General features: G+C 41.8%; 1 protein-coding gene across 1 annotated transcript; it reads right to left on the reverse strand.

Annotated features, from left to right (window-relative positions):
* Positions 1-241: 241 nt before the first annotated feature.
* Positions 242-20,196, reverse strand: LOC139530944 (telomere repeats-binding bouquet formation protein 1-like). Its single transcript, XM_071327750.1, has 20 exons — positions 18,621-20,196; positions 18,402-18,512; positions 18,120-18,248; positions 17,904-18,035; positions 17,397-17,457; positions 17,097-17,215; positions 16,837-16,965; positions 16,207-16,359; positions 15,925-16,056; positions 15,645-15,770; positions 15,376-15,518; positions 12,954-13,114; positions 12,018-12,530; positions 11,815-11,885; positions 10,119-10,484; positions 9,890-10,009; positions 1,919-1,998; positions 1,650-1,694; positions 848-1,035; positions 242-731 (listed from the first exon to the last, which is right to left on the reverse strand). Exons 1-20 carry the CDS (start codon positions 18,655-18,657, stop codon positions 698-700), a joined length of 2,850 nt encoding a protein of 949 aa, XP_071183851.1. The 5' UTR covers positions 18,658-20,196; the 3' UTR covers positions 242-697.
* Positions 20,197-22,029: the final 1,833 nt, after the last annotated feature.

Genomic DNA, 22,029 nt, shown 5'->3' on the forward strand with positions numbered 1-22,029 from the left:
TAAACCATTCACACCCATGCATTGCATAAAAAGTGTCTTAGATATTGGAGTTTAATATTAAGCTATAGAAAGCATTTCCCCTTAAGGGACAAACAAACTCTCTAGAAGTAGAAAAAGCTGTTTTTAACCTCAAGTCAGTAAATGAACATCCTCATTGTTAATTCCCTGGAGCCTTAAGGGTCCCTGAATGAAAAAAGCATTGCGTGAGATTATCAGACAGTGACTGACACACATCACTGCATACAGACACCCTTCTGTTTAATTCAATACAAACAACTTCAGGGGATGACGAGTGAACAACCATTTCAGTCTCAATCCATACATTAACAAAGAACAAGATAAATTATGAAATCGTCAAGTGCAAATCATTACACGAATCATTTCCATTTTTCTATTCCAAACAATATTCCAACTACTTCAAATAGGCAGTAAAATACTGCTGTGTAAAAAAACAAGGTTGAGAAATACAGAACAGATCCTTCATTAATCCTCCATGACCATGAAATTAACATATTTCAAATATATTACTAAATTAAATATAAAATTATGTATTTTATTTACAGTAGTACAGCATAGTAATTAATTTCAAACTGGGGACTAAATTATAGTATTTAAACTATTATTGAATATTACATTAAAGTATTTCAAATATATGACTGTGATTTATGTACAATATACAATGTGTTCTTCTAGGATCTCATGGAGTCTGAATCCATACCCTGGGCTTTAGCCTGTAGGGAGAGAATGAGAGAGGGAACAAAATGGAGAACAAGACCCAGAAAATGACAGAGAGAGCGGGGTCAGTTGAATACTCACCAACTGAAATTGAAGTCAGTGACATACATACATTTTTGTAAAACCATTGTTGATGCCTATCACCTGCAGGCGTTTGTATTTCTTGGCCAGGTCAACGTTGGTGCGTCCCGGCTGGAACGGATAGGCCCAAAGGATGGAGTTCCAGGATGGACCAAACCGCTCTATACCTCGACACAGATAACTCTCCTCCTCACGGCTGAAGTTCCTCCTCTCCCTCCTCTGTAGACAGATAGAGGCCGCTGAAGACAGACCTGGCTCTCAAGAGCAGACATGCTATGTGCACACTGCCCACAAAATGTGGAAACTGAGCAGCACTTCCTAACCTCCTGCCAAATGTATGACCATATTAGACACATATTTCCCTCAGATTACAGACCCACAAAGAATTCAAAAACAAATACAATTTTGATAAACTCCCATATCTATTGGGTGAAATACCAGTGTGCAATCACAGCAGCACGATTTGTCACCCGTTTCCACAAAAGGGCAACCAGTGAACAAACACCATTGTAAATACAACCAATATTTGTTTATTTATTTTCCCTTTTGTACTTGAATGATTTACACATCATTACAACGCTGTATATATACAAAATATGACATTTGACATGTCGTTATTCTTTTGTAAGTGTAATGTTTACTGTTAATTTTTTATTGTTTATTTCACTTTTGTTTATTATCCATTTCACTTGCTTTGGCAATATAAACATGTTTCCTATAAAGCCCCTTAAACTGAAATTGAATTGAGAGGGGGTGTCAATGTACAAGGAGTGTAAGAGAATGCAGGGTAAAGAACAGTAAGAGAGAGGACATGAGACAAAACACAAACACACCTCATTGGTCATCACCCTCTTTTCCTTGGTTTTGGAACTGCTCTGCTGCAAGACAGAGGACACATGACACACAGACCTCTGGATAACATTCCCCTACTACACACACACACTGGCATAGTGGTCTCTGCTGCTATATTGCCTGGTTACTAGAACACTGGTTGTTCTATACAGTCCATCCACTATAGATTAACCTCCAATTCAACACTCACTTCTACAGAGACATCTGGATACATTCACAAACTCCCGACATACACGCATCTCTCTCTTACAGTCAAAGATGGGTTTCCCATAGACAGAGTCTTCTGCTGATCATCGATGACACCATCTTCCCCATTATGTGTTCTTCTGTCTGTGTATGTGTGTGTGTGTGAGAGAAAAAAAGAGGGAGACAGTAAGCAAAGAACAGATGTGTCAAGCCTCATTGTGAGCAGAGACCAACAGCTCTCAGAGCTCATTGAGGTAAACAGAGACACAATCAAATAAAGAGAAAATACAATCTCTCCCTCTTTCTTCTTCATTGGAAGTGACATTAGTTCATCAGTCAGGCCTAATACAGCTGCCTGCTACCAGAACAATAAAACACAGAGAAGAGATTCACTGACCAGAGAGGGAGAAAGGGAGAAATAAGGATAAATGGAGCATGAGAGAGAGGGACAGAGGGTCATATTGGAAAGATCAAGATGGTGAAAGAAAAGAGAAAAGCAAGAGAGAAAAACAGAAAGAGAGGGAAAGTGGGTTAGAGAGCGAAAGAAACAAACCTACAGACAAAGAAAGATAGTGTAGTATTTCAGACAAAGTGAAGGAGTAAACGTGCTCAAAAAGAGAAGAGTAAATCTGTGAACTATGAATCAACACACACAGATGCTTAGAGGTGGACACTGCTACACGATTAGAGCGCTATAACAGAGTGTAAACTAGCTAGTGTTGTACAACTGTACTGGTATAGAACAGTGTAAACTAGCTAGTGTTGTACAACTGTACTGGTATAGAACAGTGTAAACTAGCTAGTGTTGTACAACTGTACTGGTATAGAACAGTGTAAACTAGCTAGTGTTGTACAACTGTACTGGTATAGAACAGTGTAAACTAGCTAGTGTTGTACAACTGTACTGGTATAGAACAGTGTAAACTAGCTAGTGTTGTACAACTGTACTGGTATAGAACAGTGTAAACTAGCTAGTGTTGTACAACTGTACTGGTATAGAACAGTGTAAACTAGCTGGAGTTGTACAACTGTACTGGTATAGAACAGTGTAAACTAGCTAGTGTTGTACAACTGTACTGGTATAGAACAGTGTAAACTAGCTAGTGTTGTACAACTGTACTGGTATAGAACAGTGTAAACTAGCTAGTGTTGTACAACTGTACTGGTATAGAACAGTGTAAACTAGCTAGTGTTGTACAACTGTACTGGTATAGAACAGTGTAAACTAGCTAGTGTTGTACAACTGTACTGGTATAGAACAGTGTAAACTAGCTAGTGTTGTACAACTGTACTGGTATAGAACAGTGTAAACTAGCTAGTGTTGTACAACTGTACTGGTATAGAACAGTGTAAACTAGCTAGTGTTGTACAACTGTACTGGTATAGAACAGTGTAAACTAGCTAGTGTTGTGTTATACAGCTGTAGAGGTCGGTAAAAGAGAGGTCAGTAACAGAGTTGACTAGCTATCAGCCAGTGTGAGAACATTTCTCTGTGCTACAAGGAATACACTGGAGACCAGGAAACCCACGAAAAAAACACACACATTCAATTCGCATATTAGTTGTAACTTCATAGCAGCCTGTTACCAGCATCTAACTTAAAGGGTAAATCCACTCATTAGTCCACTGTTGATACAGTCCCAAAATGTTTTGCATGTAAGCAGACAATTTTCTAAATATTGGACTTTCAAGAAGCAAAGTGTCACTGGCCACATCAACCAACCAGCCATGGAGGTACATCACTCGCTGTGGATGTCGACGAAGGCGTCCCTGGCAACAGGGGTCTCCATGGAGATGTTGAGCCCGGAACTGACACAGACCAGAAACAGCTTTGCCGCCCTGGATCCAGAGGTTCCGGCGCCTTCGTCCGTGGTGGCTTCCCAATCAAGATCGGATCCGGAGGTACCTGCGTCTTCATCCTCGGCTCTGTCTCCCTCTCCAGTGGCTTCTACCTCGGGTTCAGATCCTAGGAGCTCCCAGCCTCACTAGACCATGAGGCTGCCTGAGAGACCGGCCCATTCAACATCACCAACTGTCATCATAGGCAGCTCTATGATGAGAAACATCTCGGTCCCCAAGGCAAAAGCCCTGTGCTACCCAGGAGCACGAGTACAGGACATCACAAGGCTGCTTCTGACTGTTCTCCCACAGATGTCGGGAGCTGACACTGTCGTAGTCCATGTGGGGTCAAACGACATCAGGAGGGCTAGCTCGGAACATTTGAAAATGGATTTTAAAAGAACTGATTTTAGTATTAAAAGACTCCAAAAACGCCCAATAATTTCAGGTCCAGTACCATCGTTGTGAAAGATTTAGCAGACTGCTGGCATTACACATCTGGCTAAAATACTACTGTAGCTCTGCTGAAGTCACTTGTACTGATAACTTTGACACCTTCTGGAAACAGAAGATATTCTACAGGAATGACAGTCCATCCAAATCATCTTGGCTCCTGGACTCTGTCCATGCATTTCAAGGATGCGTTGAAACAATGACTGGTAAATGATCCAGGACCAGCTCAGTTAATCCCTACCATTGTGACAATGAGTCGTCATAATGCTGCATCAAATGTACATGATCTTAGGGGCATTGGCAAACACAAGTAATTTCATTTATGTACCCCTAATTGCAACGAATACATCTGTTTATCCTACAGCTATTGTAAGCAGTAATCATGAGCCTATAAACCAGAGATACACTGTTAGCACTGAGGCGGTGTGCAGCTCACCCTGCACTATCAGCTCCAATGTAAATAACATGAGTAAGTCTACCTCTGATGAGCTTCCCAGTAAAGCATTAAAAACAATCAAGCAACCCAGAAAAGTACTAAAAATAGCCCATATTAACATTTGTAGCCTAAGAAACAAGGTCCATGAAGTCAATAACTTGCTTGTAACAGATTACATTCATATTCTGACAGATATTCTATCTCTGAAACTCATTTAGATAATACCTTTGATGATACAGTGGTAGTAAAACCACATTCCTGTAAAGATTAGAGACGATCTAATGTTAAATACTGTTGAAGTAATCTGGCTACAGGTTCATCTGCCTCACCTAAAGCCCATTCTGGTGGTTAAGCTGCTATAGACCACCAAGTGCTAACAGTCAGTATCTGGATAACGTGTGAAATGGTTGATAATGTATGTGATATCAACAGAGACGTATATTTTCTGGGTGATTTAAATATTGACTAGCTATCATTAAGCTGCCCACTCAGGAAAAAAGTTCAAACTGGAACCAGTGCTTGCAACCTGGATCAGGTTGTCAGTCAACCTACCAGGGTAGTTACAAACAGCACAGGAATTAAATCATCAACATGTATTGATCACATTTTTACTAACGCTGCAGATATTTGCTTTAAAGCAGTATCCATAACCATCAGATGTAGTTATCACAATATAATAGCCATATCTAGGAAAAATAAATAAATGTTAAGTTCCAAAGGCTGGGCCTAATATAGTGTATAAGAGGTCAGACAAGAAGTTTTGTAGTGATTCATATGTTGATGATGTTAAGAATATTTGCTGGTCTGTGGTGTGTAATGAGGAGCAACCAGACGCTGCACTTGACGCATTTATGGAACTACTTATTCCAGTTACTAATAAGCACGCACCCATTAAGAAAATGACGGTAAAAACTTAAATCCCCGTGGAATGATGAGGAATGAAAAAATTGTATGGTTGAGAGGGATGAGGCAAAAGGTATGGCAATTAAGTCTGGCAGCCCAACTGATTGGCAAACGTACTGCAAATTAAGAAATCATGTGACTAAACTAAATAAAAAGAAACTACACTATGAAACAAAGATAAATAATATAAAGAATGATAGTAAAAAGCACCTTAAAAAAAAGCACCTTAAATTACATTTTGGGGAAAAAGCCAACTCGACTCCATCATTAATTGAATCAGATAGCTAATTTATCACAAATCCCACTGATATTGCAAACTACTTTAATTACTTTTTCATTGGCAAGATAAGCAAACTTAGGGATGACATGCCAGCAACAAATGCTAACATTACACATCCAAGTATATCTGACCAAATTATGAAAGACAAGAATTGTACTTTGAATTCCGTAAAGTCAGTGTGGAAGAGGTGAAAAAATGGTTGTCTATCAACAATGACAAGCCACCAGGGTCTGACAATCTAGACGGAAAATTACTGAGGATAATAGCAGATGATATTGCCACTCCTATTTGCCATATCTTCAATTTAAGCCTACTAGAGAACGTCCCTCAGGCCCGGAGGGAAGATAAAGTCATTCCGCTACCCAAGAATAGTAAATCCCCCTTTACTGGCTCAAATAGCCGACCAATCAGCCTGTTACCAACCCTTAGTAAACTTCTGGAAAAAATGGTGTTTGACCAGATAGAATGTTATTTTACAGTAAACAAATTGACAACAAACTTTCAGCATGCTTATAGGGAAGGACACTCAACAAGCACAGCACTTACACAAATTACTGATGATTGGCTGAGAGGAATTGATGATAAAATGATTGTGGGGGCTGTCTTGTTAGACTTCAGTGCAGCTTTTGACATTATTGATCATAGTCTACTGCTGGAAAAATGTATGTGTTATGGCTTTACACCCCCTGCTATATTGTGGATAAAGAGTTACTTGTCTAACAGAACACAGAGGGTGTTCTTTAATGGAAGCCTATCAACTATAATCCAGTTAGAACCAGGAATTCCCCAGGTTAGCTGTTTAGGCACCTTGCTTTTTTCAATTTTTACTAAAGACATGCCATTGACCATTGACTACACCGACTGAAATGACTGCAACACTCAACAAAGAGCTGCAGTTAGTTTCAGAGTGGGTGGAAAGGAATAAGTTTGCCCTAAATATTTCTAAAACTAAAAGCTTTGTATTTGGAACAAAACAGTCACTAAACCCTAAACCTCAACTAAATCTTGTAATAAATAATATGGAAATTGAGCAAGTTGAGATGACTAAACTGCTTGGAGTAACACTAGACTGTAAACTGTCATGGTCAAAACATATTGATGCAGTATTGACGCAGTAGTAGCTAAGATGGGGAGAAGTCTATCTATAATAAAGCAATGCTCTGCCTTCTTAACAACACTATCAACAAGGCAGGTCCTACAGGCCCTAGTTTTGTCACACCTTGACTACTGTTCAGTCGTGTGTTCAGGTGCCACAAAAAAGGACTTATACGGAACCCAAACCGGCTGCGCCACCGTGCATAAATGTATTCCCCCCCCCCCACACCAAACGCGATCACGACACGCAGGTTAAAATATCAAAACGAACTCTGAACCAATGACATTCATTTGGGGACAGGTCGAAAAGCATTAAACATGTATGGCAATTTAGCTAGTTAGCTTGCTAGCTAATGTTAATTTGTCCTATTTAGCTAGCTTGCTGTTTCTAGCTAATTTGTCCTGGGATATGAACATTGAGTTGTTATTTTACCTGAAATGCACAAGGACCTCTACCACATATAAAACGGCCAACCAAATCGTTTCTAGTCATCTCTCCTCCTTCCAGGCTTTTTCATCGTTTAAATTATATGGTGATCACATCTAAACTTTCATTGTATTACCACGACTACCGGCAAAACAGTTTGTCTTTCAATCACCCACGTGGGTATAACCAATGAGGAGATGGCACGTGGGTACCTGCTTCTATAAACCAATGAGGAGATGGGAGAGGCAGGACTTGCAGCACGATCTGCGTCAGAAATAGGAATGAGTTCTATTTTAGCCCTTGGCGTCGTAGACGCTCGTTTGCGCGCGCGAGCAGTGTGGGTGCAATAATTGAATAACATGGATTTCTACATTTATTTTGCGACGCTCGCTCACGCGACGTGTCCGGTCTGGTCAGCATGTTAGGAAAATTGCAATTGGCTCAGAACAGGGCAGCACGGCTGGCCCTTGGATGTACTCAGAGAGCTAATATTAATAATATGCATGTCAATCTCTCCTGGCTGAAAGTTAAGGAGAGATTGACTTCAACACTACTTTTATTTATGAGAGGTATTGACTAGAGGTCTACCGATTACTGGAGGACCAAAAAAAAGCCAATACCGATTAAATCGGCCGATCACTTATTTTAACTTGATATAATACATAAATAAAATCTATTTTGTCTCAAATAAATAATGAAGCATGTTCAATTTGGTTTAAATAAATGCAAAAACAGTTTTGGAGAAGAAAGTAAAAGTGCAATATGTGCCATGTAAGAAAGCTAACGTTTAAGTTCCTTGGTCAGAACATATGAAAGCTGGTGGTTCCTTTTAACATGAGTCTTCAATATTCCCAGTTAAGAAGTTTTAGGTTGTAGTTATTATAGGAATTATAGGACTATTTCTCTCTATACCATTTGTATTTCATATAACTTTGACTATTGGATGTTCTTATAGGCACTATAGTATTGCCAGCCTAATCTCGGGAGTTGATAAATCATAAACAGCGCTGTGCTTCAAGCATTGCGAAGAGCTGCTGGCAAACGCAGAAAGTGCTGTTTGAATGAATGCTTACGAGCCTGCTGCTGCCTACCACCGCTCAGTCAGACCGCTCTATCAAATAGCAAATCATAGACTTAATTATAATATAATAAACACACAGAAATACGAGCCTTAGGTCATTAATATGGTAAAACCCGGAAACCATCATTTCGAAAACTAAACTTTTATTCTTTCAGTGAAATACGGAACCGTTACGTATTTTATCGAAAGGGTGGCAACCCTAAGTCTAAATATTGCTGTTACATTGCACAACCTTCAATGTTATGTCATAATTATGTAAAATTCTAGCAAATTAATTACGGTCTTTGTTAGGAAGAAATGGTCTTCATACAGTTCGCAACGAGCCAGGCGGCCCAAACTGCTGCATATACCCTTACTCTGCTTGCACTGGAATGTAAGAAGTTTCCCTAGTTAATATTGCCTGCTAACATTCATTTATTTTATCTAAATATGCAGGTTAAAAAAAATATACTTGTATATTGATTTTAAGAAAGGCATTGATGTTTATGGTTAGGTACATCGGTGCAACGATAGTGATTGTTTTCACGAATGCGCTTTTGTTAAATCACCCGTTTGGCAAAGTAGGCTGTGATTCGATGATAAATTAACAGGCACCGCATTGATTATATGCAACGCAGGACAAGCTAGTTAAACTAGTAATATCATCAACCATGTGTAGTTAACTAGTGATTATGTTAAGATTGATTGTTTTTTATAAGATAAGTTTAATGCTATCTAGCAACTTACACGAGTGCAGCAAGGAGCCAAGGTAACAGGTGGTCAGCCTGCCACGCAGTCTCCCCGTGGATTGCAACGTAATAGGCGATAATCGGCGTCCAAAAATGCTGATTACCGATTGTTATGAAAATTTGAAAATCGGCCCTAATTAATCGGTCGACCTCTAGTATTGACACTACTAGTGGCAGCTAGTAGTGACACTACTAGTACCCAGCTCAGACCCCCATGCATACCCCACAAGACATGCCACAAGAGGTCTCTTCACAGTCCCCAAGTCCAGAACAGACTATGGGAGGCACACAGTATTACATAGAGCCATGACTACATAGAACTGTATTCCACATCAAGTAACTGACGCAAGCAGTAAAATTAGATTTAAAAAAACAGATTAAAACACACCTTATGGAACAGCGGGAACTGTGAAGCAACACAAACATTGGAACAGACACATGCATACACACACATGATAACATACGCTTTATACATACACATGGATTTAGTCATGTAGATATGTGGAAGTGGTGGAGTAGGGGCCTGAGGGCACACAGTGTGTTGTGAAATCTGTAAATGTATTGTAATGTTTTAAAATTGTACAAACTGCCTTAATTTTGCTGGACCCCAGGAAGAGTAGCTGCTGCTTTGGCAGCAGCTAATGGGGATCCATAATAAATAAAAATACAAATGATGATGATGCCACACACACACACACACACAGATGATACATGAGAAACGATACGGTTATCTCATTATTGGCTGGGTAAAATAAAGGCTAACGTGTTGTCATGGTGTCTGAACATACTGTACCTCCTCTCTCCTGCCCCCTGCTGGTCACAGAGGATAGGCTCTTCATCAGACCTTTACGCAAAGGATTCCGAGTGATACCTTCACATGGACCACAGTTCTTAAGGGGAGTGAAACTCACATCTGAGAGAGAAAACAGGGGGGGAGCGAGAGAACTATATAATATATTATTGTTTTTCACAGAAAAGACAGAGGGGATATATAAATATTTTGTTGAGATGGTGAATCTTACGGTTGTGATCAGTGTTGCGTTGTCCGCTGTTGGTTGAGAAGCTCCTCAGGAGGGTTCCTTTACAGACAGGAGTCAGACTGGCCTCTGTTACAACAGGACACAAATCCCAATTCAAATCACATCGGTGTGTGGGTGTGTTCAGCACTTCAGGAATCTTATCTCTGCAGTGATCCCAGACGCTCTGTGTCCCTCGCTCTGTCTCTCTCTGTCCCGTTGTGTGTATTTCTCTCCTCCTGCGTATATCTCGGAGGTGCTGTGTGTAGCTGTGTGTGGCCTTCTGCAGTACCAGGTGCAGGTCACAGCTGTGGGGACAGTTCCTTTGGAGGACAGGGAACGATCGGCTGGTCACCAAACCGAACACACAGCCTGGGGAGAAGGAAACAGCTGGGTGAACACGGTTTTGCTAAGAGACAGTTAAGCTTTTTTCAGAGCGATAGATGAATAGATACACTACATGAACAAAAGTATGTAGACAGCTGCTTGTCGAACATCTCATTCCAAAATCATGGGCATTAATATGGAGTTGTTCCCCCCTTCTATAACAGCCTCCACCCTTCTGGGACGGCTTTCCACTAGTTGTTGGAACATTGCTGCGGGGACTTGCTTCCATTCAGCCACAAGAGCATTAGTGAGGTCGGGCACTGATGTTGGGTGATTAGGCCTGGCTCGCAGTCGGTGTTCCAATTCATCCAAAAGGTGTTCAATGGGGTTGAAGTCAGGGCTTTGTGCAGGCCAAGTTCTTCCACACTGATCTCGACAAACAATTTCTGTATGGACCTCGCTTTGAGCCTGGGGACAGTGTCATGCTGAAACAGGAAAGAGCCTTCCCCAAACTGTTGCCACAAAGTTGTAAGCACAGAATTGTCTAGAATGCTGTAGCGCTAAGATTTCCCTTCGATGGAACTATGGGGCCTAGCCCGAACCATGAAAAACAAGCCCAGACCATTATTCCTCCTCCACCAAACTTTACAGTTGGCACGATTAGGGCAGGTAGTGTTGTACTGGCATCCGCCAAACCCCGATTAATCTGTTGGACTTCCAGATGGTGAAGTGTGATTCATCACTCCAGAGAAAGCGTTTTCAATGCTCCAGAGTCCAATGGCGGCGAGCTTTACACCACTCCAGCCGACACTTGGCATTGCGCATGGTGATCTTAGGTTTGTGTGCGGCTGGTCGGCCATGGAAACCCATTTCATAAAAGCTCTCGATGAACAGTTCTTGTGCTGACGTTGCTTCCAGACGCAGTGACGAACTCGGTAGGTAGTATTGAGAATGATGACAGATTTATATGCTACACGCTTCAGCAATCTGCGGTCCCGTTCTGTGAGCTTGCGTGGCCTACCACTTCGCGGCTGAGCCGTTGTTGCTCCTAGACATTTCCATTTCACAATAACAGGACTTACAGTTGACCGGGGAAGCTCTAGCAGGGCAGAAATTTGATGAACTGACTTGTTGGAAAGGTGGCATCTTATGACGGTGCCACGTTGAAAGTCACTGAGCTCTTCAGTAAGCCCATTCTACTGCCAATGTTTGTCTATGGAGATCGCTTGGCTGTGTGCTCGATTTTATACACCTGTCAGCAACGGGTGTGGCTGGAACAGCCAAATACACAAATTACAAGGGGTGTCCGCATATTTCTGTATACATAGTGTAGACAGTTTTGCATTTTCACTTTATCCCACTGACATTTTTGTACCTTCATCATCCAACGGTTTCTTCTGCCTGCTCATTCCTGGCTTGCCTGGAGCTGGGCACTTGAACACTTGGCTAAACCACACACCATGAGGGAGAGAAGAACGGTACACAGAATAACATTTCTTACATAACATCAACATGAAACACTTCACAAGAATCATGTTTCAATAAATACAGCATTTACATATAGTGCAGAGTGCTGACCTGTGTGTGTGTGTCTGGGAGTGTCCTTCTATAAGACTGGAGGAGGAAGGGACCAGTGTTCCTGTCCCCAGACATACAGAACACCTCTCATCCTCTCCATCACGGGGCTGCCCAGGGACACTAGCTATACCAGGTCCAGCATAGACCACGGCTGACACAGACTGTGTGTGAGCCTGCTCTCTCATAGCAAGGTGCTTGTCTCTGCGGTTCTCGGTCTGTGTGTGTGATGCTGTGTTTTTACCTTTCTCTGTGAGTGTGTTTGTGTAGAGAGGATAAGTATTTATCTTAGCTGACAAGCCCCTGTCCTTCTCTGGTTGTGTGTTTCCAAGTGTGTACACGTGCAGTGTGGTGTGCCTTTGTATGTGTGTTCTCTTCTCCCTCTCTCTGCTGCTGTGGCTGGGTTTCTGAGGCTCCTCACTGGTTTGGAATATCTGTCTCCTTACACGCTTCTGATCAAAACACACACACACACACACCTTGACACTTAACTTACTATAAAAAACCCAAGAGAGTCAGTGGGCTTGGAGAGCCTAGTACAGTGTCTGTAAAATAGATTGGTCCTGTCCAGAAACAACATATCAGAGCTACCATATTGCTTATTATACCTATCCAATTCCTTCAGATTGACATGACGTCCCCTAGAGGGTAGGGGTTGTTTCTGGACAGGACCATTGTGTGTGGAGTGGACCAGAGCTGTGTTAGACCCGCACCGTTAGGTCCTGCCCTCTGTTTGTGGGTTGATTCTCCTCTAGGACTCTATGGTGTAGATCCTCTCTCTCTCCATCTCCACCCCTCCCCACTAGAACCGGCCGGACTGGGGTGTGTTCACAGGACATCCCCCTCTCTTCTCCTCTTTTCTCTTCTCCTCCTCCCTCCTCCCTCCTCTCTTGACCCCAACTCTCTACTCCTCTCCAACGCTCCTCTCTTTCCTCACACCTCCTGCCTCCATTCCACTCCTGGTATGGTAAAGAGGTGTGGTGAGGGGGTAGGGATAAGGATGGGGGTAGGGGTAAGAGTAGCTCCTTCCTCCCCCATTCTGCAGGGTTCTGTTGGTCTGGGGGGTTTGGTTCAACCCCCTCCCACTCCTCCTCCGCTCCCTGTTCAACAACCCCAACACACACACAAAGGCTTGCTGTTTAAGGGGTGTGCATGTGGATGAGTGAGTGAGTAAGTCAGTGGGAGTGAGAGTATGCATGCCTGTATGTGGAGAAGTGTGATGTTTGCAGTGCCTTTGTAAAGCTTGATATATATGCGTGTGTGTGTGAGCGTTGAATATTTTCCTGGTATTTTACAAATGTTCCATCCCGAGAATCAATCACTTTTCTCCCATATAAACTGGTATTTCTTGCCAAAACCGGCAGTGTCATTCCAAAGCATATTAATAGGTCTATGTCTGGATTTGATTAGAGCTTTGATCTAAAATGCAACCCTGATGCTACCTGAGCCATGCATTAAATACATTTAATGAGCCCTACATCAAAAATAGCCCAAATGATTGTGCTATTATCCAATACATATAGCCTATTACATAGGCTACTGCACATACACTAGACAGAAAAACATAAAAGCCCATAGATGTAGCTAGCTATATGCTCTCTTGGTTAAATAAATTAAACAAGCTCATGTAGGCTAATCTTTTTGAGTGTGAACTGTATTACTGCACTGTAATATACTGTATTAGATGGACACACATTGTTCAAACCAATGATAAAACAGGGAGAGAACATGCAATTCTGGTGCAGCACATGCGGCCTACAAAGTTACAAGTATAGGCTAGAGAATTTGATTTTGAAATATAATAGGGCCTATAACAATTATATAATTAGTAGGCTGACACATGTATACTTTTCATAATACAGTATTTACCCTAATGTTATTAGCCTACCTCTATCGTGGCTTCATTTCTTCCTAGCTTTCAACAGTTAAATGAAATAAGTTTTGTTGTCCTGATCTTCATAATTTTAATGACATCGTTGAATAATATAGGACTAGAATAAGATGCAGAAGGCTTTCACTTCTCTTCATGAAAATGTAAGTTATTATTTTTATTTGTTTGATTGAATGGTTATGGGTCTGAATAAATAACCGCTATAGCCTACCGCCATCACGCGTTTGCTCTTCTTTCAAACTACCTGTGAGTTCTATTGGCTGCTGTATTTAACATTCAGCAAACAAGAGCTTGCATCCCTCTTCAAATAGTCTATTGGTATAAGAAATGCAAAAAAATGATCCAGAACGCTATTCTAGTCTAGATTTTCCTGCATGGGAGAAGCCAGTGGAGCACAGGTGTGTTTGTATTGCACAAGAGACAGAGGCTATAAGTTAGAAGCTTATTATGCATAACCCATCATTAATTAGCTAAATATAAGGCTAATACTGCATTGAATGTATTACCTGAAAGAGGTAGGCTAGGACATCTATATATAGGGCTATATATCAATGTATGTTTTTTATTTTATTGAACCTTTATTTAATAACTAGGCAAGTCAGTTAAGAACAAAATCTTATTGACAATGACAGCCTACCAAACTGGGTGGTTCTAGCCCTGAATGCTGAATGGCTGAAAGCTGTGGTATATCAGACCGTATATCACGTGTATAACAAAACATTTATTTTTAATGCTCTAATTATGTTGGTAACCAGTTTATAATAGCAATAAGGCACCTCGGGTGTTTGTGATATATGCCAATATACCTTGGCTAAAGGCTGTATCCAGGCACTCTGCGTTGCGTTGTGCATAAGAACAGCCCTTAGCCGTGGTAAATTGGCCATATACCACACCCCCTGGTGCCTTATTGGTTAACTAGAACATGATTATCTATTTTGGATGCAATTTTAATGGAGTTAATGGAGAGAAAGAGAGTGCTTGGGCGTGCACTGATTTAAAACAACGATATTCGAGTGACTCTGCAGCTGCAACAAAAGTATTTACAATTAAAAAATAAGGTGACCCCCGAAAGACAGATGGAGATGGTAAATTAGATGCGCATTTGTTCTTTATATTACTGTAGCATAGGCTATGCTGCAGCAAATGTAGGCCTACAGCACCTGTCACAAGAAAAAAAGTTACCATGATGAGATGATAGTTCTACATGCATTGTGAACTGCGCTCCATACTGAGACGCGCTGTCTGACCCCACCCTGAGCGTTGATGATTCATCATGCAGAGGCCGTAAAGAAGACAGATTTAGACATTGCATATAATTTAACAGTTCCATTTCATGCCATTCATTTAAATAATTTATTGTAATTTACCAGTTTCTCGCAGTTATTTATCCCTGGAAAAGAGAATGGTTTTGGGCGGTAAATCCCGGTACCCGGGTTCCCGCCATGTATATGTGTGTGTGGTGTAATATACCTGAGCCTGTTGTCTCTCCAGCTGGTTGATCCTGTGCAGCATGTCTCGTGCTGACCTCCAGTACCCCTCCATGTCCACAGGGGGCTCTAGCTCCGCAGTCTGACCCTGAGACTCCCCAAGGACCGCACCACGCAGAAACACAGCTGGGAGGACAGGGAGGAGAAGGATGAGAGGAAAGACAATGCTATGGACGTTATGAAATGGGTAGACTCACTTCAACACTGACATTTGACGTCTGCATACAGGTTTGTGTGTGTGTGTGTACTCACTAGCCTGTTTGCAGGTCTGCAGTATGAAGGTAGCAGCCTTCCTGAGCTCTTCGCTGGTAGACTCAGTCAGTAGAGTGATGATGAGGGACAGACCTCCACACTGTAAGAACTGAGACCGGTGCTCCTCTAGAGGAGAGAATTGAATTAAATAAATACTGTAGTTATCACAGTTACTACTGTGCAGTTATTACTGTTGTAATAACTTAATGTTTTCTTTGGAATTGTAAGATGTGTTATCGTCATTATTTGATGCAAATAAATCTGTGTGTCCCAGCCATACCAGAGGCCTCAGTGCAGTGTCCCAGGGTGAGTATGACAATGAGCCTGTCTTGGGGCTCCAGGCTGGGGCTGGACAGCAGGGAGTGGAGCTGAGGAACCAAACCATAACCTGCCAGACCTGACGCCAACACAGCTACGCACAGTAGGGGGAGAGAGGAGAAAATGGACAGGTTACCTAAGGAGAGCTGGTTTACATGGCTGTATGAGTGAGTGAGTGAGTTCTACACCGCCCTAGCGGTAGGGGAGATGGGTTGATTTGGGATTCAGGGAGTGAGTCACTCACGGTTGTCAATGATGCAGGCTGACAGGGTCTTGGTCATGATGACAGACAGCTGACAGGCCAATGGGCTGTGGGCGGCATCAGAGGCTAAGCGAATCAGAGTGAGTGTCAGATTTCCGAGCCCGCCGACGGTGGAAAAACTATCCTGAGCACAATCTGTGAGAGGGGTCGAGATAGATAGTGGGAGACACAGAGATAGGAGATGAATACATAATAATGAGTGTTCAACAGATAAACCAAAACCGTCCTCTACACTGTAGCCTCTACAGGCTAAAGGCTTGCATCCATCCTTCCTTAACATCAGGGAGAGAAAGAGAGATATAAACCTTCATTTGAACAGTTACCAAAACGCTCTAGGACACTAATCTCTACAGACTGAAGGTCTGGATCTATCTTTAAGATCTTTGCCTGGCCGTCATAGAAATAAAAACAACACTACACTTATAAAACTACTCGGATTACAATTACAAACCGTCCATTGCAAAAGCAACCTAAGTATTCTGTGTGTGACAAGACAACTCAAGAAAATCAGTTAAAAAGGCCAACATACCTTTTCAATCACAAGATACTGATACATACGTAAGTAACTGACTCTAAACATTAGTGTCAGTATATCATCCCTGTTTTACTCACGGTTGTTGGCGACAGTCATGGATATAAAGGAGCAGATGGGCTGAACCATCTCTGTGTAGGGGTGAGAGAGCTGCTGCAGCCAGCCCTTGACCAGGGGGAAGGCTGACACACACATACGCTGGCTCTCCTCTAGGGAAAGAACATTTTTCTTCATCCACCAAGTTACACACATGCATGCATAACCACCCTTGTTTATTTAATGTACAGCTGCATAGAACACTGTACAAGGACACAAATACACACAGACACACACACGTTACCATTCTGGGGGTTGTTGACACAGCCACAGAGAGCACTGGACACAGAGGTCCAGAGTTGGAACAGCTGAGTGACGTTAGCAGGTCTCACTGTGGCCTCGCCAGAGAGAGGGAAACTAGTCCTGGGGAGAGGAACAAACATCAATCAACCTGAATTGGAGTTGTCCTGTACAGCTTTACTTTAATACAATGTAATCAGCAGCTCACCTCTTGACCATGCAGGTCTTGGTTGTAAAAGATAATTAGTTGTCTATTTCAACCCATGTCTGCCAGAAACCCAGTGTGGTGCATTTCAGTGTTTACCTGAACAAGTCCAGCAGGATATCCAGACAGCCCGAGGTCTGAGCGAACGTCTGGCCAGACCCTGAAGCAGCACACACACAATTAACCACATTTGTACGTACAATATATATAGCCTAGTGCTTTTCACATTAACATCAATAAAGCCTTGTTCACACTGGAGGTTTTGAAGTGACTCAAATCCTTCTTTTTTTTGCATATCCAAATCTATTATTTTTCCTGCAAAACTGATTTGAGCATTAAGCCCTGCAGTGTGAACAGGGCTTAGGTGCTTCACAGTAACCCAGCTTAGACTTCAAAAATCAAGCACTAGTACAGTGGCAAGGAAAAACTCCCTGGAAGGTAGAAATATTGAGAGGCACTAGACAGGGGAGCCCCATCCTCCTCTGGCTGTACCAGGTAAAACACCTGCCTGTCATGACAATCACCCCCTGTCCGAAATCAACTCTCAACCCTCAACCCCAGCAGGACCAAAAAAAAACAAAGTCATTTTTTCCTGTCTGCTCTTACTGTTGTTGGCGACGAGGACAGAGAGCAGGTAGACAGCTACTCTCCTCTGGGTCAGTGGGCTGTCCTGCTGCATCAGACACTCTGCCAGATCACTGAATGTCTCCCTCCTACACAGGGCCTGCTTACAGTACACTGCACATACACACAGCGTGTTTACAATACACGTACGTCAGCATCAGAGAGAAACTGCTTAAAGTACACTACCAACACACATACCATTGGCCTCTGCCAGCGTTCCCAGTGTGAATTGAGCAGTCTCCCTGACCTCTGAGTGAGCACTGGATTTAGAGAGGTTGTGCACAAACACCACTCCTCCCATCTCTCTGAAGAAGTCCACATTCTCTTCTGAAACAGAGAGAATCAGTGACATTACATAACTATTAGTGATTCATTTGTCTATTAAATCGATCTACAGAAGATTTGCTGTTTGTGTGGGCGTGTGTGTGTGTGTGTGTGTGTGTGTGTGTGTGTGTGTGTGTGTGTGTGTGTGAGAGACACCTCTTTGTTGACAGATGGAGTAGATGGTGAAAAGAGCTTGTTTCTGTGAAGCAGGACATTTCATCTGGTACTTCAGACACTCCAGCAACAAACTCAGATCTGTCTTTGTGGCTGTAAAGTAGAAAAACTAATTTAAAAAAGACAAACCAAACAAATAAATGAACAAAAACATAAAGTAGTGTCATGTGTAACATATAAAAGTCCAGCAATAATACTCACCATTATGTTTGCTTATGCTGGAAACATACATTTCCATCTTCAATGGATTGAGCTGCCAGGGTGGGACATGGATATGTTTCAAGAAATAAAGACTAGCTAGGACTGTAGGACAGATGTTGTTACCAAAGAAATATAGGCTGTATTAATCTGTGCTGTTGCTGTAACTAGCTAGCTAGCAAGAAAGTACGATCAAAGAGGTTTAGAAACTCTGTGGGATGGTGCTTTCAAAACAACTGGTAAGTCGGAAAAAAAATAAACGAGGTAAAATCATGACGTCAGTGATCTTTAGGTCGGAAACTCCGAGCTCTCGAAAGAGGCCCGAGTTGCAGACTTGGACTTCCAAGTTGAATGACCATTCAAAACGCGGTTTCCCTCACTCTCATTTCCCAGTTGTATTTGAGGCCGGATATGTTATGAACGCGGTAGTAGTCACAGATTGTTGCCACCACCTGAGCTAGCTAACGTTAGCTATCTGCTACTAGATGTGTCACGACTCTCATGAGCGTCCTTGCACAAAAACAGCTATCTAGCGACCTGTCTAGTACTTGCCAATTCATCAATACACTTAATTAATTACAATTAAAATCAAAGCATACACTCTTACATTGTCATTTGCTGGACAGTAAACAGACGTTAAAATGTTTATGTGTTGATGCCTTTGCTGGTGCACCGGATGGAAGATTATGGAGAGTCAGTTGATGGAGAATGACTCAAATTTACCGCCACGACGCAATCGTTTCTGATTGGCCACAGTAAAGGCACGACTTGTAGGAGACAGAACGAAGCCAGAGCCTATTTTTTTTTAAACATAGCTAACGTTAGCTAAATATCAACAGGTCAGGGTGTCTTAGCTTCAGTATTATTTACAGTAGTGTAAAATACTCGGTTATGCGTTAGCCTGGGCAGCCACTAGTGGGCTTTATGGATCTCCAGTATCTATGTAGTTAGCTACTATAGTTACTAGTGGAGATCAAGCCCACGATTTAGCCGCTAAGGCAGAGGTTGGTTAAGTTAGCAGCTGGCGGACGTAAAGGTAATGGCGGACTGAACGAAGTTATGTAGAGCACCTCAAGATAAAACGTAATATTCAATATCGGCAAATTAGACTAAAATATTAGCACTACATACTCTGGTGGGTGATAACCTTCAATCTGGATAATAACACAAAACAAATCTTAAGACTAGAGACATTTATCGACAAATATTACGAAAACAAGCAACACCCAAACATGACGGAGAGTAAGACAGGGGAACCGATTTCAAAACGGAAACTTGACTCTTCTACAGACACAAACGATTTAATATTTTCACCACCGGGAATGGTAAAGGTCGAAACCGATCTGTTAAAATCAATAAATGACAAACGGGGTATACTTGAACTAGTCAGTAAGGATATAAAAGAGTTGAAGGCAAGCCTCGAGATGAGTGATGAAAAAGCTGCGACATTGGAGAAAGAAACACACAAGCTAAAAGGGACAGTCAATAAGATTGAAACCGAAATGAATGAAATTAAAAAGGAGAACACCGTTCTAAGGGAAGCCTTACTGGATATACAAACTAGATCAATGAGAGAGAATCTGGTACTTACAGGTATCTAGGAGAAAGAAGGGGAAGTTCCTGAATCTGTTGTTAGAGAGTTCCTCCTTACAGCGCTTAATGGGTATGAGAGGGCTTTCAATGTTGTTCAGATGATGGATATACTTTTATAATGAATTATACGTCTTATTTATTTATTGTCCTATCATGGTGGAACAGTTTTAAAATAAATTATACATTTGATTTATTATTGTTCTATCATGGGGAACTACATTTTAAAAATAAATTATATCGAATTATTTATTTATGATCCTATTTTAAATGGTATGGTCCATGACCCTATATCCTAGACACCCACCTGAATGACCCAGATACTAAGGAGAAGTCCCTAACTGTTTTATGTGCCTGCATGCAGCCAAAATGAGGTCAGAGACCTAGAGCAGCACTGCCCCCTCAAGATTCTGAGCCTGCTTGGCAGGGTTGGTCCTGCAAAGTCAAAGCCCCCTAACGGGAGAGCATACTACACACGGAAATTCTCAAAGCTGCTAATGAGAACCTTGACGACCTTGTACCTAGCCGGTGGGGATTCCGGTGGGGTACCCCCACCCAGGCAGTGGCAGTGCTGGCAACACTAGCTGCAGTAACCCATGGGGAGGGGGTCACACTCGGACATTCAGAGAGGGGGTATATTTTTGTGACCCTGGTGGCACAAAATCAAAGTCGGACTGCATGGAGATGCTTGGGAATATGGTCAATATGGGTGACCATATTGTGGGTGTTTCAGGGAAAAGGTGTACATTTGACCTCCATCATCTAGGATGTGACAATGATAAATAAAATCTCTGAATTTTTGCCCATTTTTTGCATGGTCTTGCAGGCCTTCTCATGCAACTGCAAGTGCATTTGTAAATCAAGACCTATCTTGAGTTGGGCTCTGGGTTGGTGCAATTGTTGAGAAAGTGAGCTTATGGTTGTATGGGGGTAAGGGTTGAATGTGTGTGTGTGGGTGTATGTGTGTATCCCACAACTGTTGCGAAGGAGTAAAAGATGTTAGGGACAATAGAGGATGATCCACAGCTATATATAATACAAATCGAGGTGAGGGAGATGGAAATGCATTTGATCTACTTCAATTTGGTAAATGGCACTGTGTGCTCTTTTCAAAGGATGGATCCCAGTCGGTTATGGGCTATGGGATACAGAGGGTCGAGGGTGGTCTGCCGGGCATTGGGATGACAACCCAACTCGGGATGAGGAGGGCTTTTAGCGGGTGGAATAGTAGAGACCAATTGGTGGTTTACTTAGTAGAAATGCAAATATCATGGTACAGCTATATAGACACGCAATCATCATGTTACTTTTTAATGGTACGTTTACAAACATATTTTGATAAAAATAATTGAAAGTTGTGTCTCATTATGGTAAGTGGTGAAATAAGTATAGCCAGTTACAATTGTAATGGCCTAGCAGATAATAAGAAAAGACAATCAGTATTTACCTGGCTAAAAGAGAAGGAATATAATATCTATTGTTTACAGGAAACCCATTCAACAGTTTTAGATGAAGTTTTGTGGAAAAAGAACTGGGGGGGCGAAATATATTTCTCCCATGGGCAAAGAAATTCAAAAGGGGTGATGGTTTTAATTAACAATAATTTTGATCCAAATGTGCAAATTGTCCAAACAGATCCTCAAGGTAGATGGATTATTTTAAATATGTTATTGGACAATAAACAGATATGGCTTATTAACCTGTACGGTCCGAATAATGATGATCAAAGCTTCTTTGAAAATATATATTATAATTTATCAACTCTACAAGCAACACTAGACTATATTATTATGGTGGGAGATTTTAATACGGTCTTAAATAC

This window comes from Salvelinus alpinus, chromosome 9 (genome assembly GCF_045679555.1).
Source record: "Salvelinus alpinus chromosome 9, SLU_Salpinus.1, whole genome shotgun sequence".
NCBI classification, from domain to species: Eukaryota; Metazoa; Chordata; class Actinopteri; order Salmoniformes; family Salmonidae; genus Salvelinus; species Salvelinus alpinus.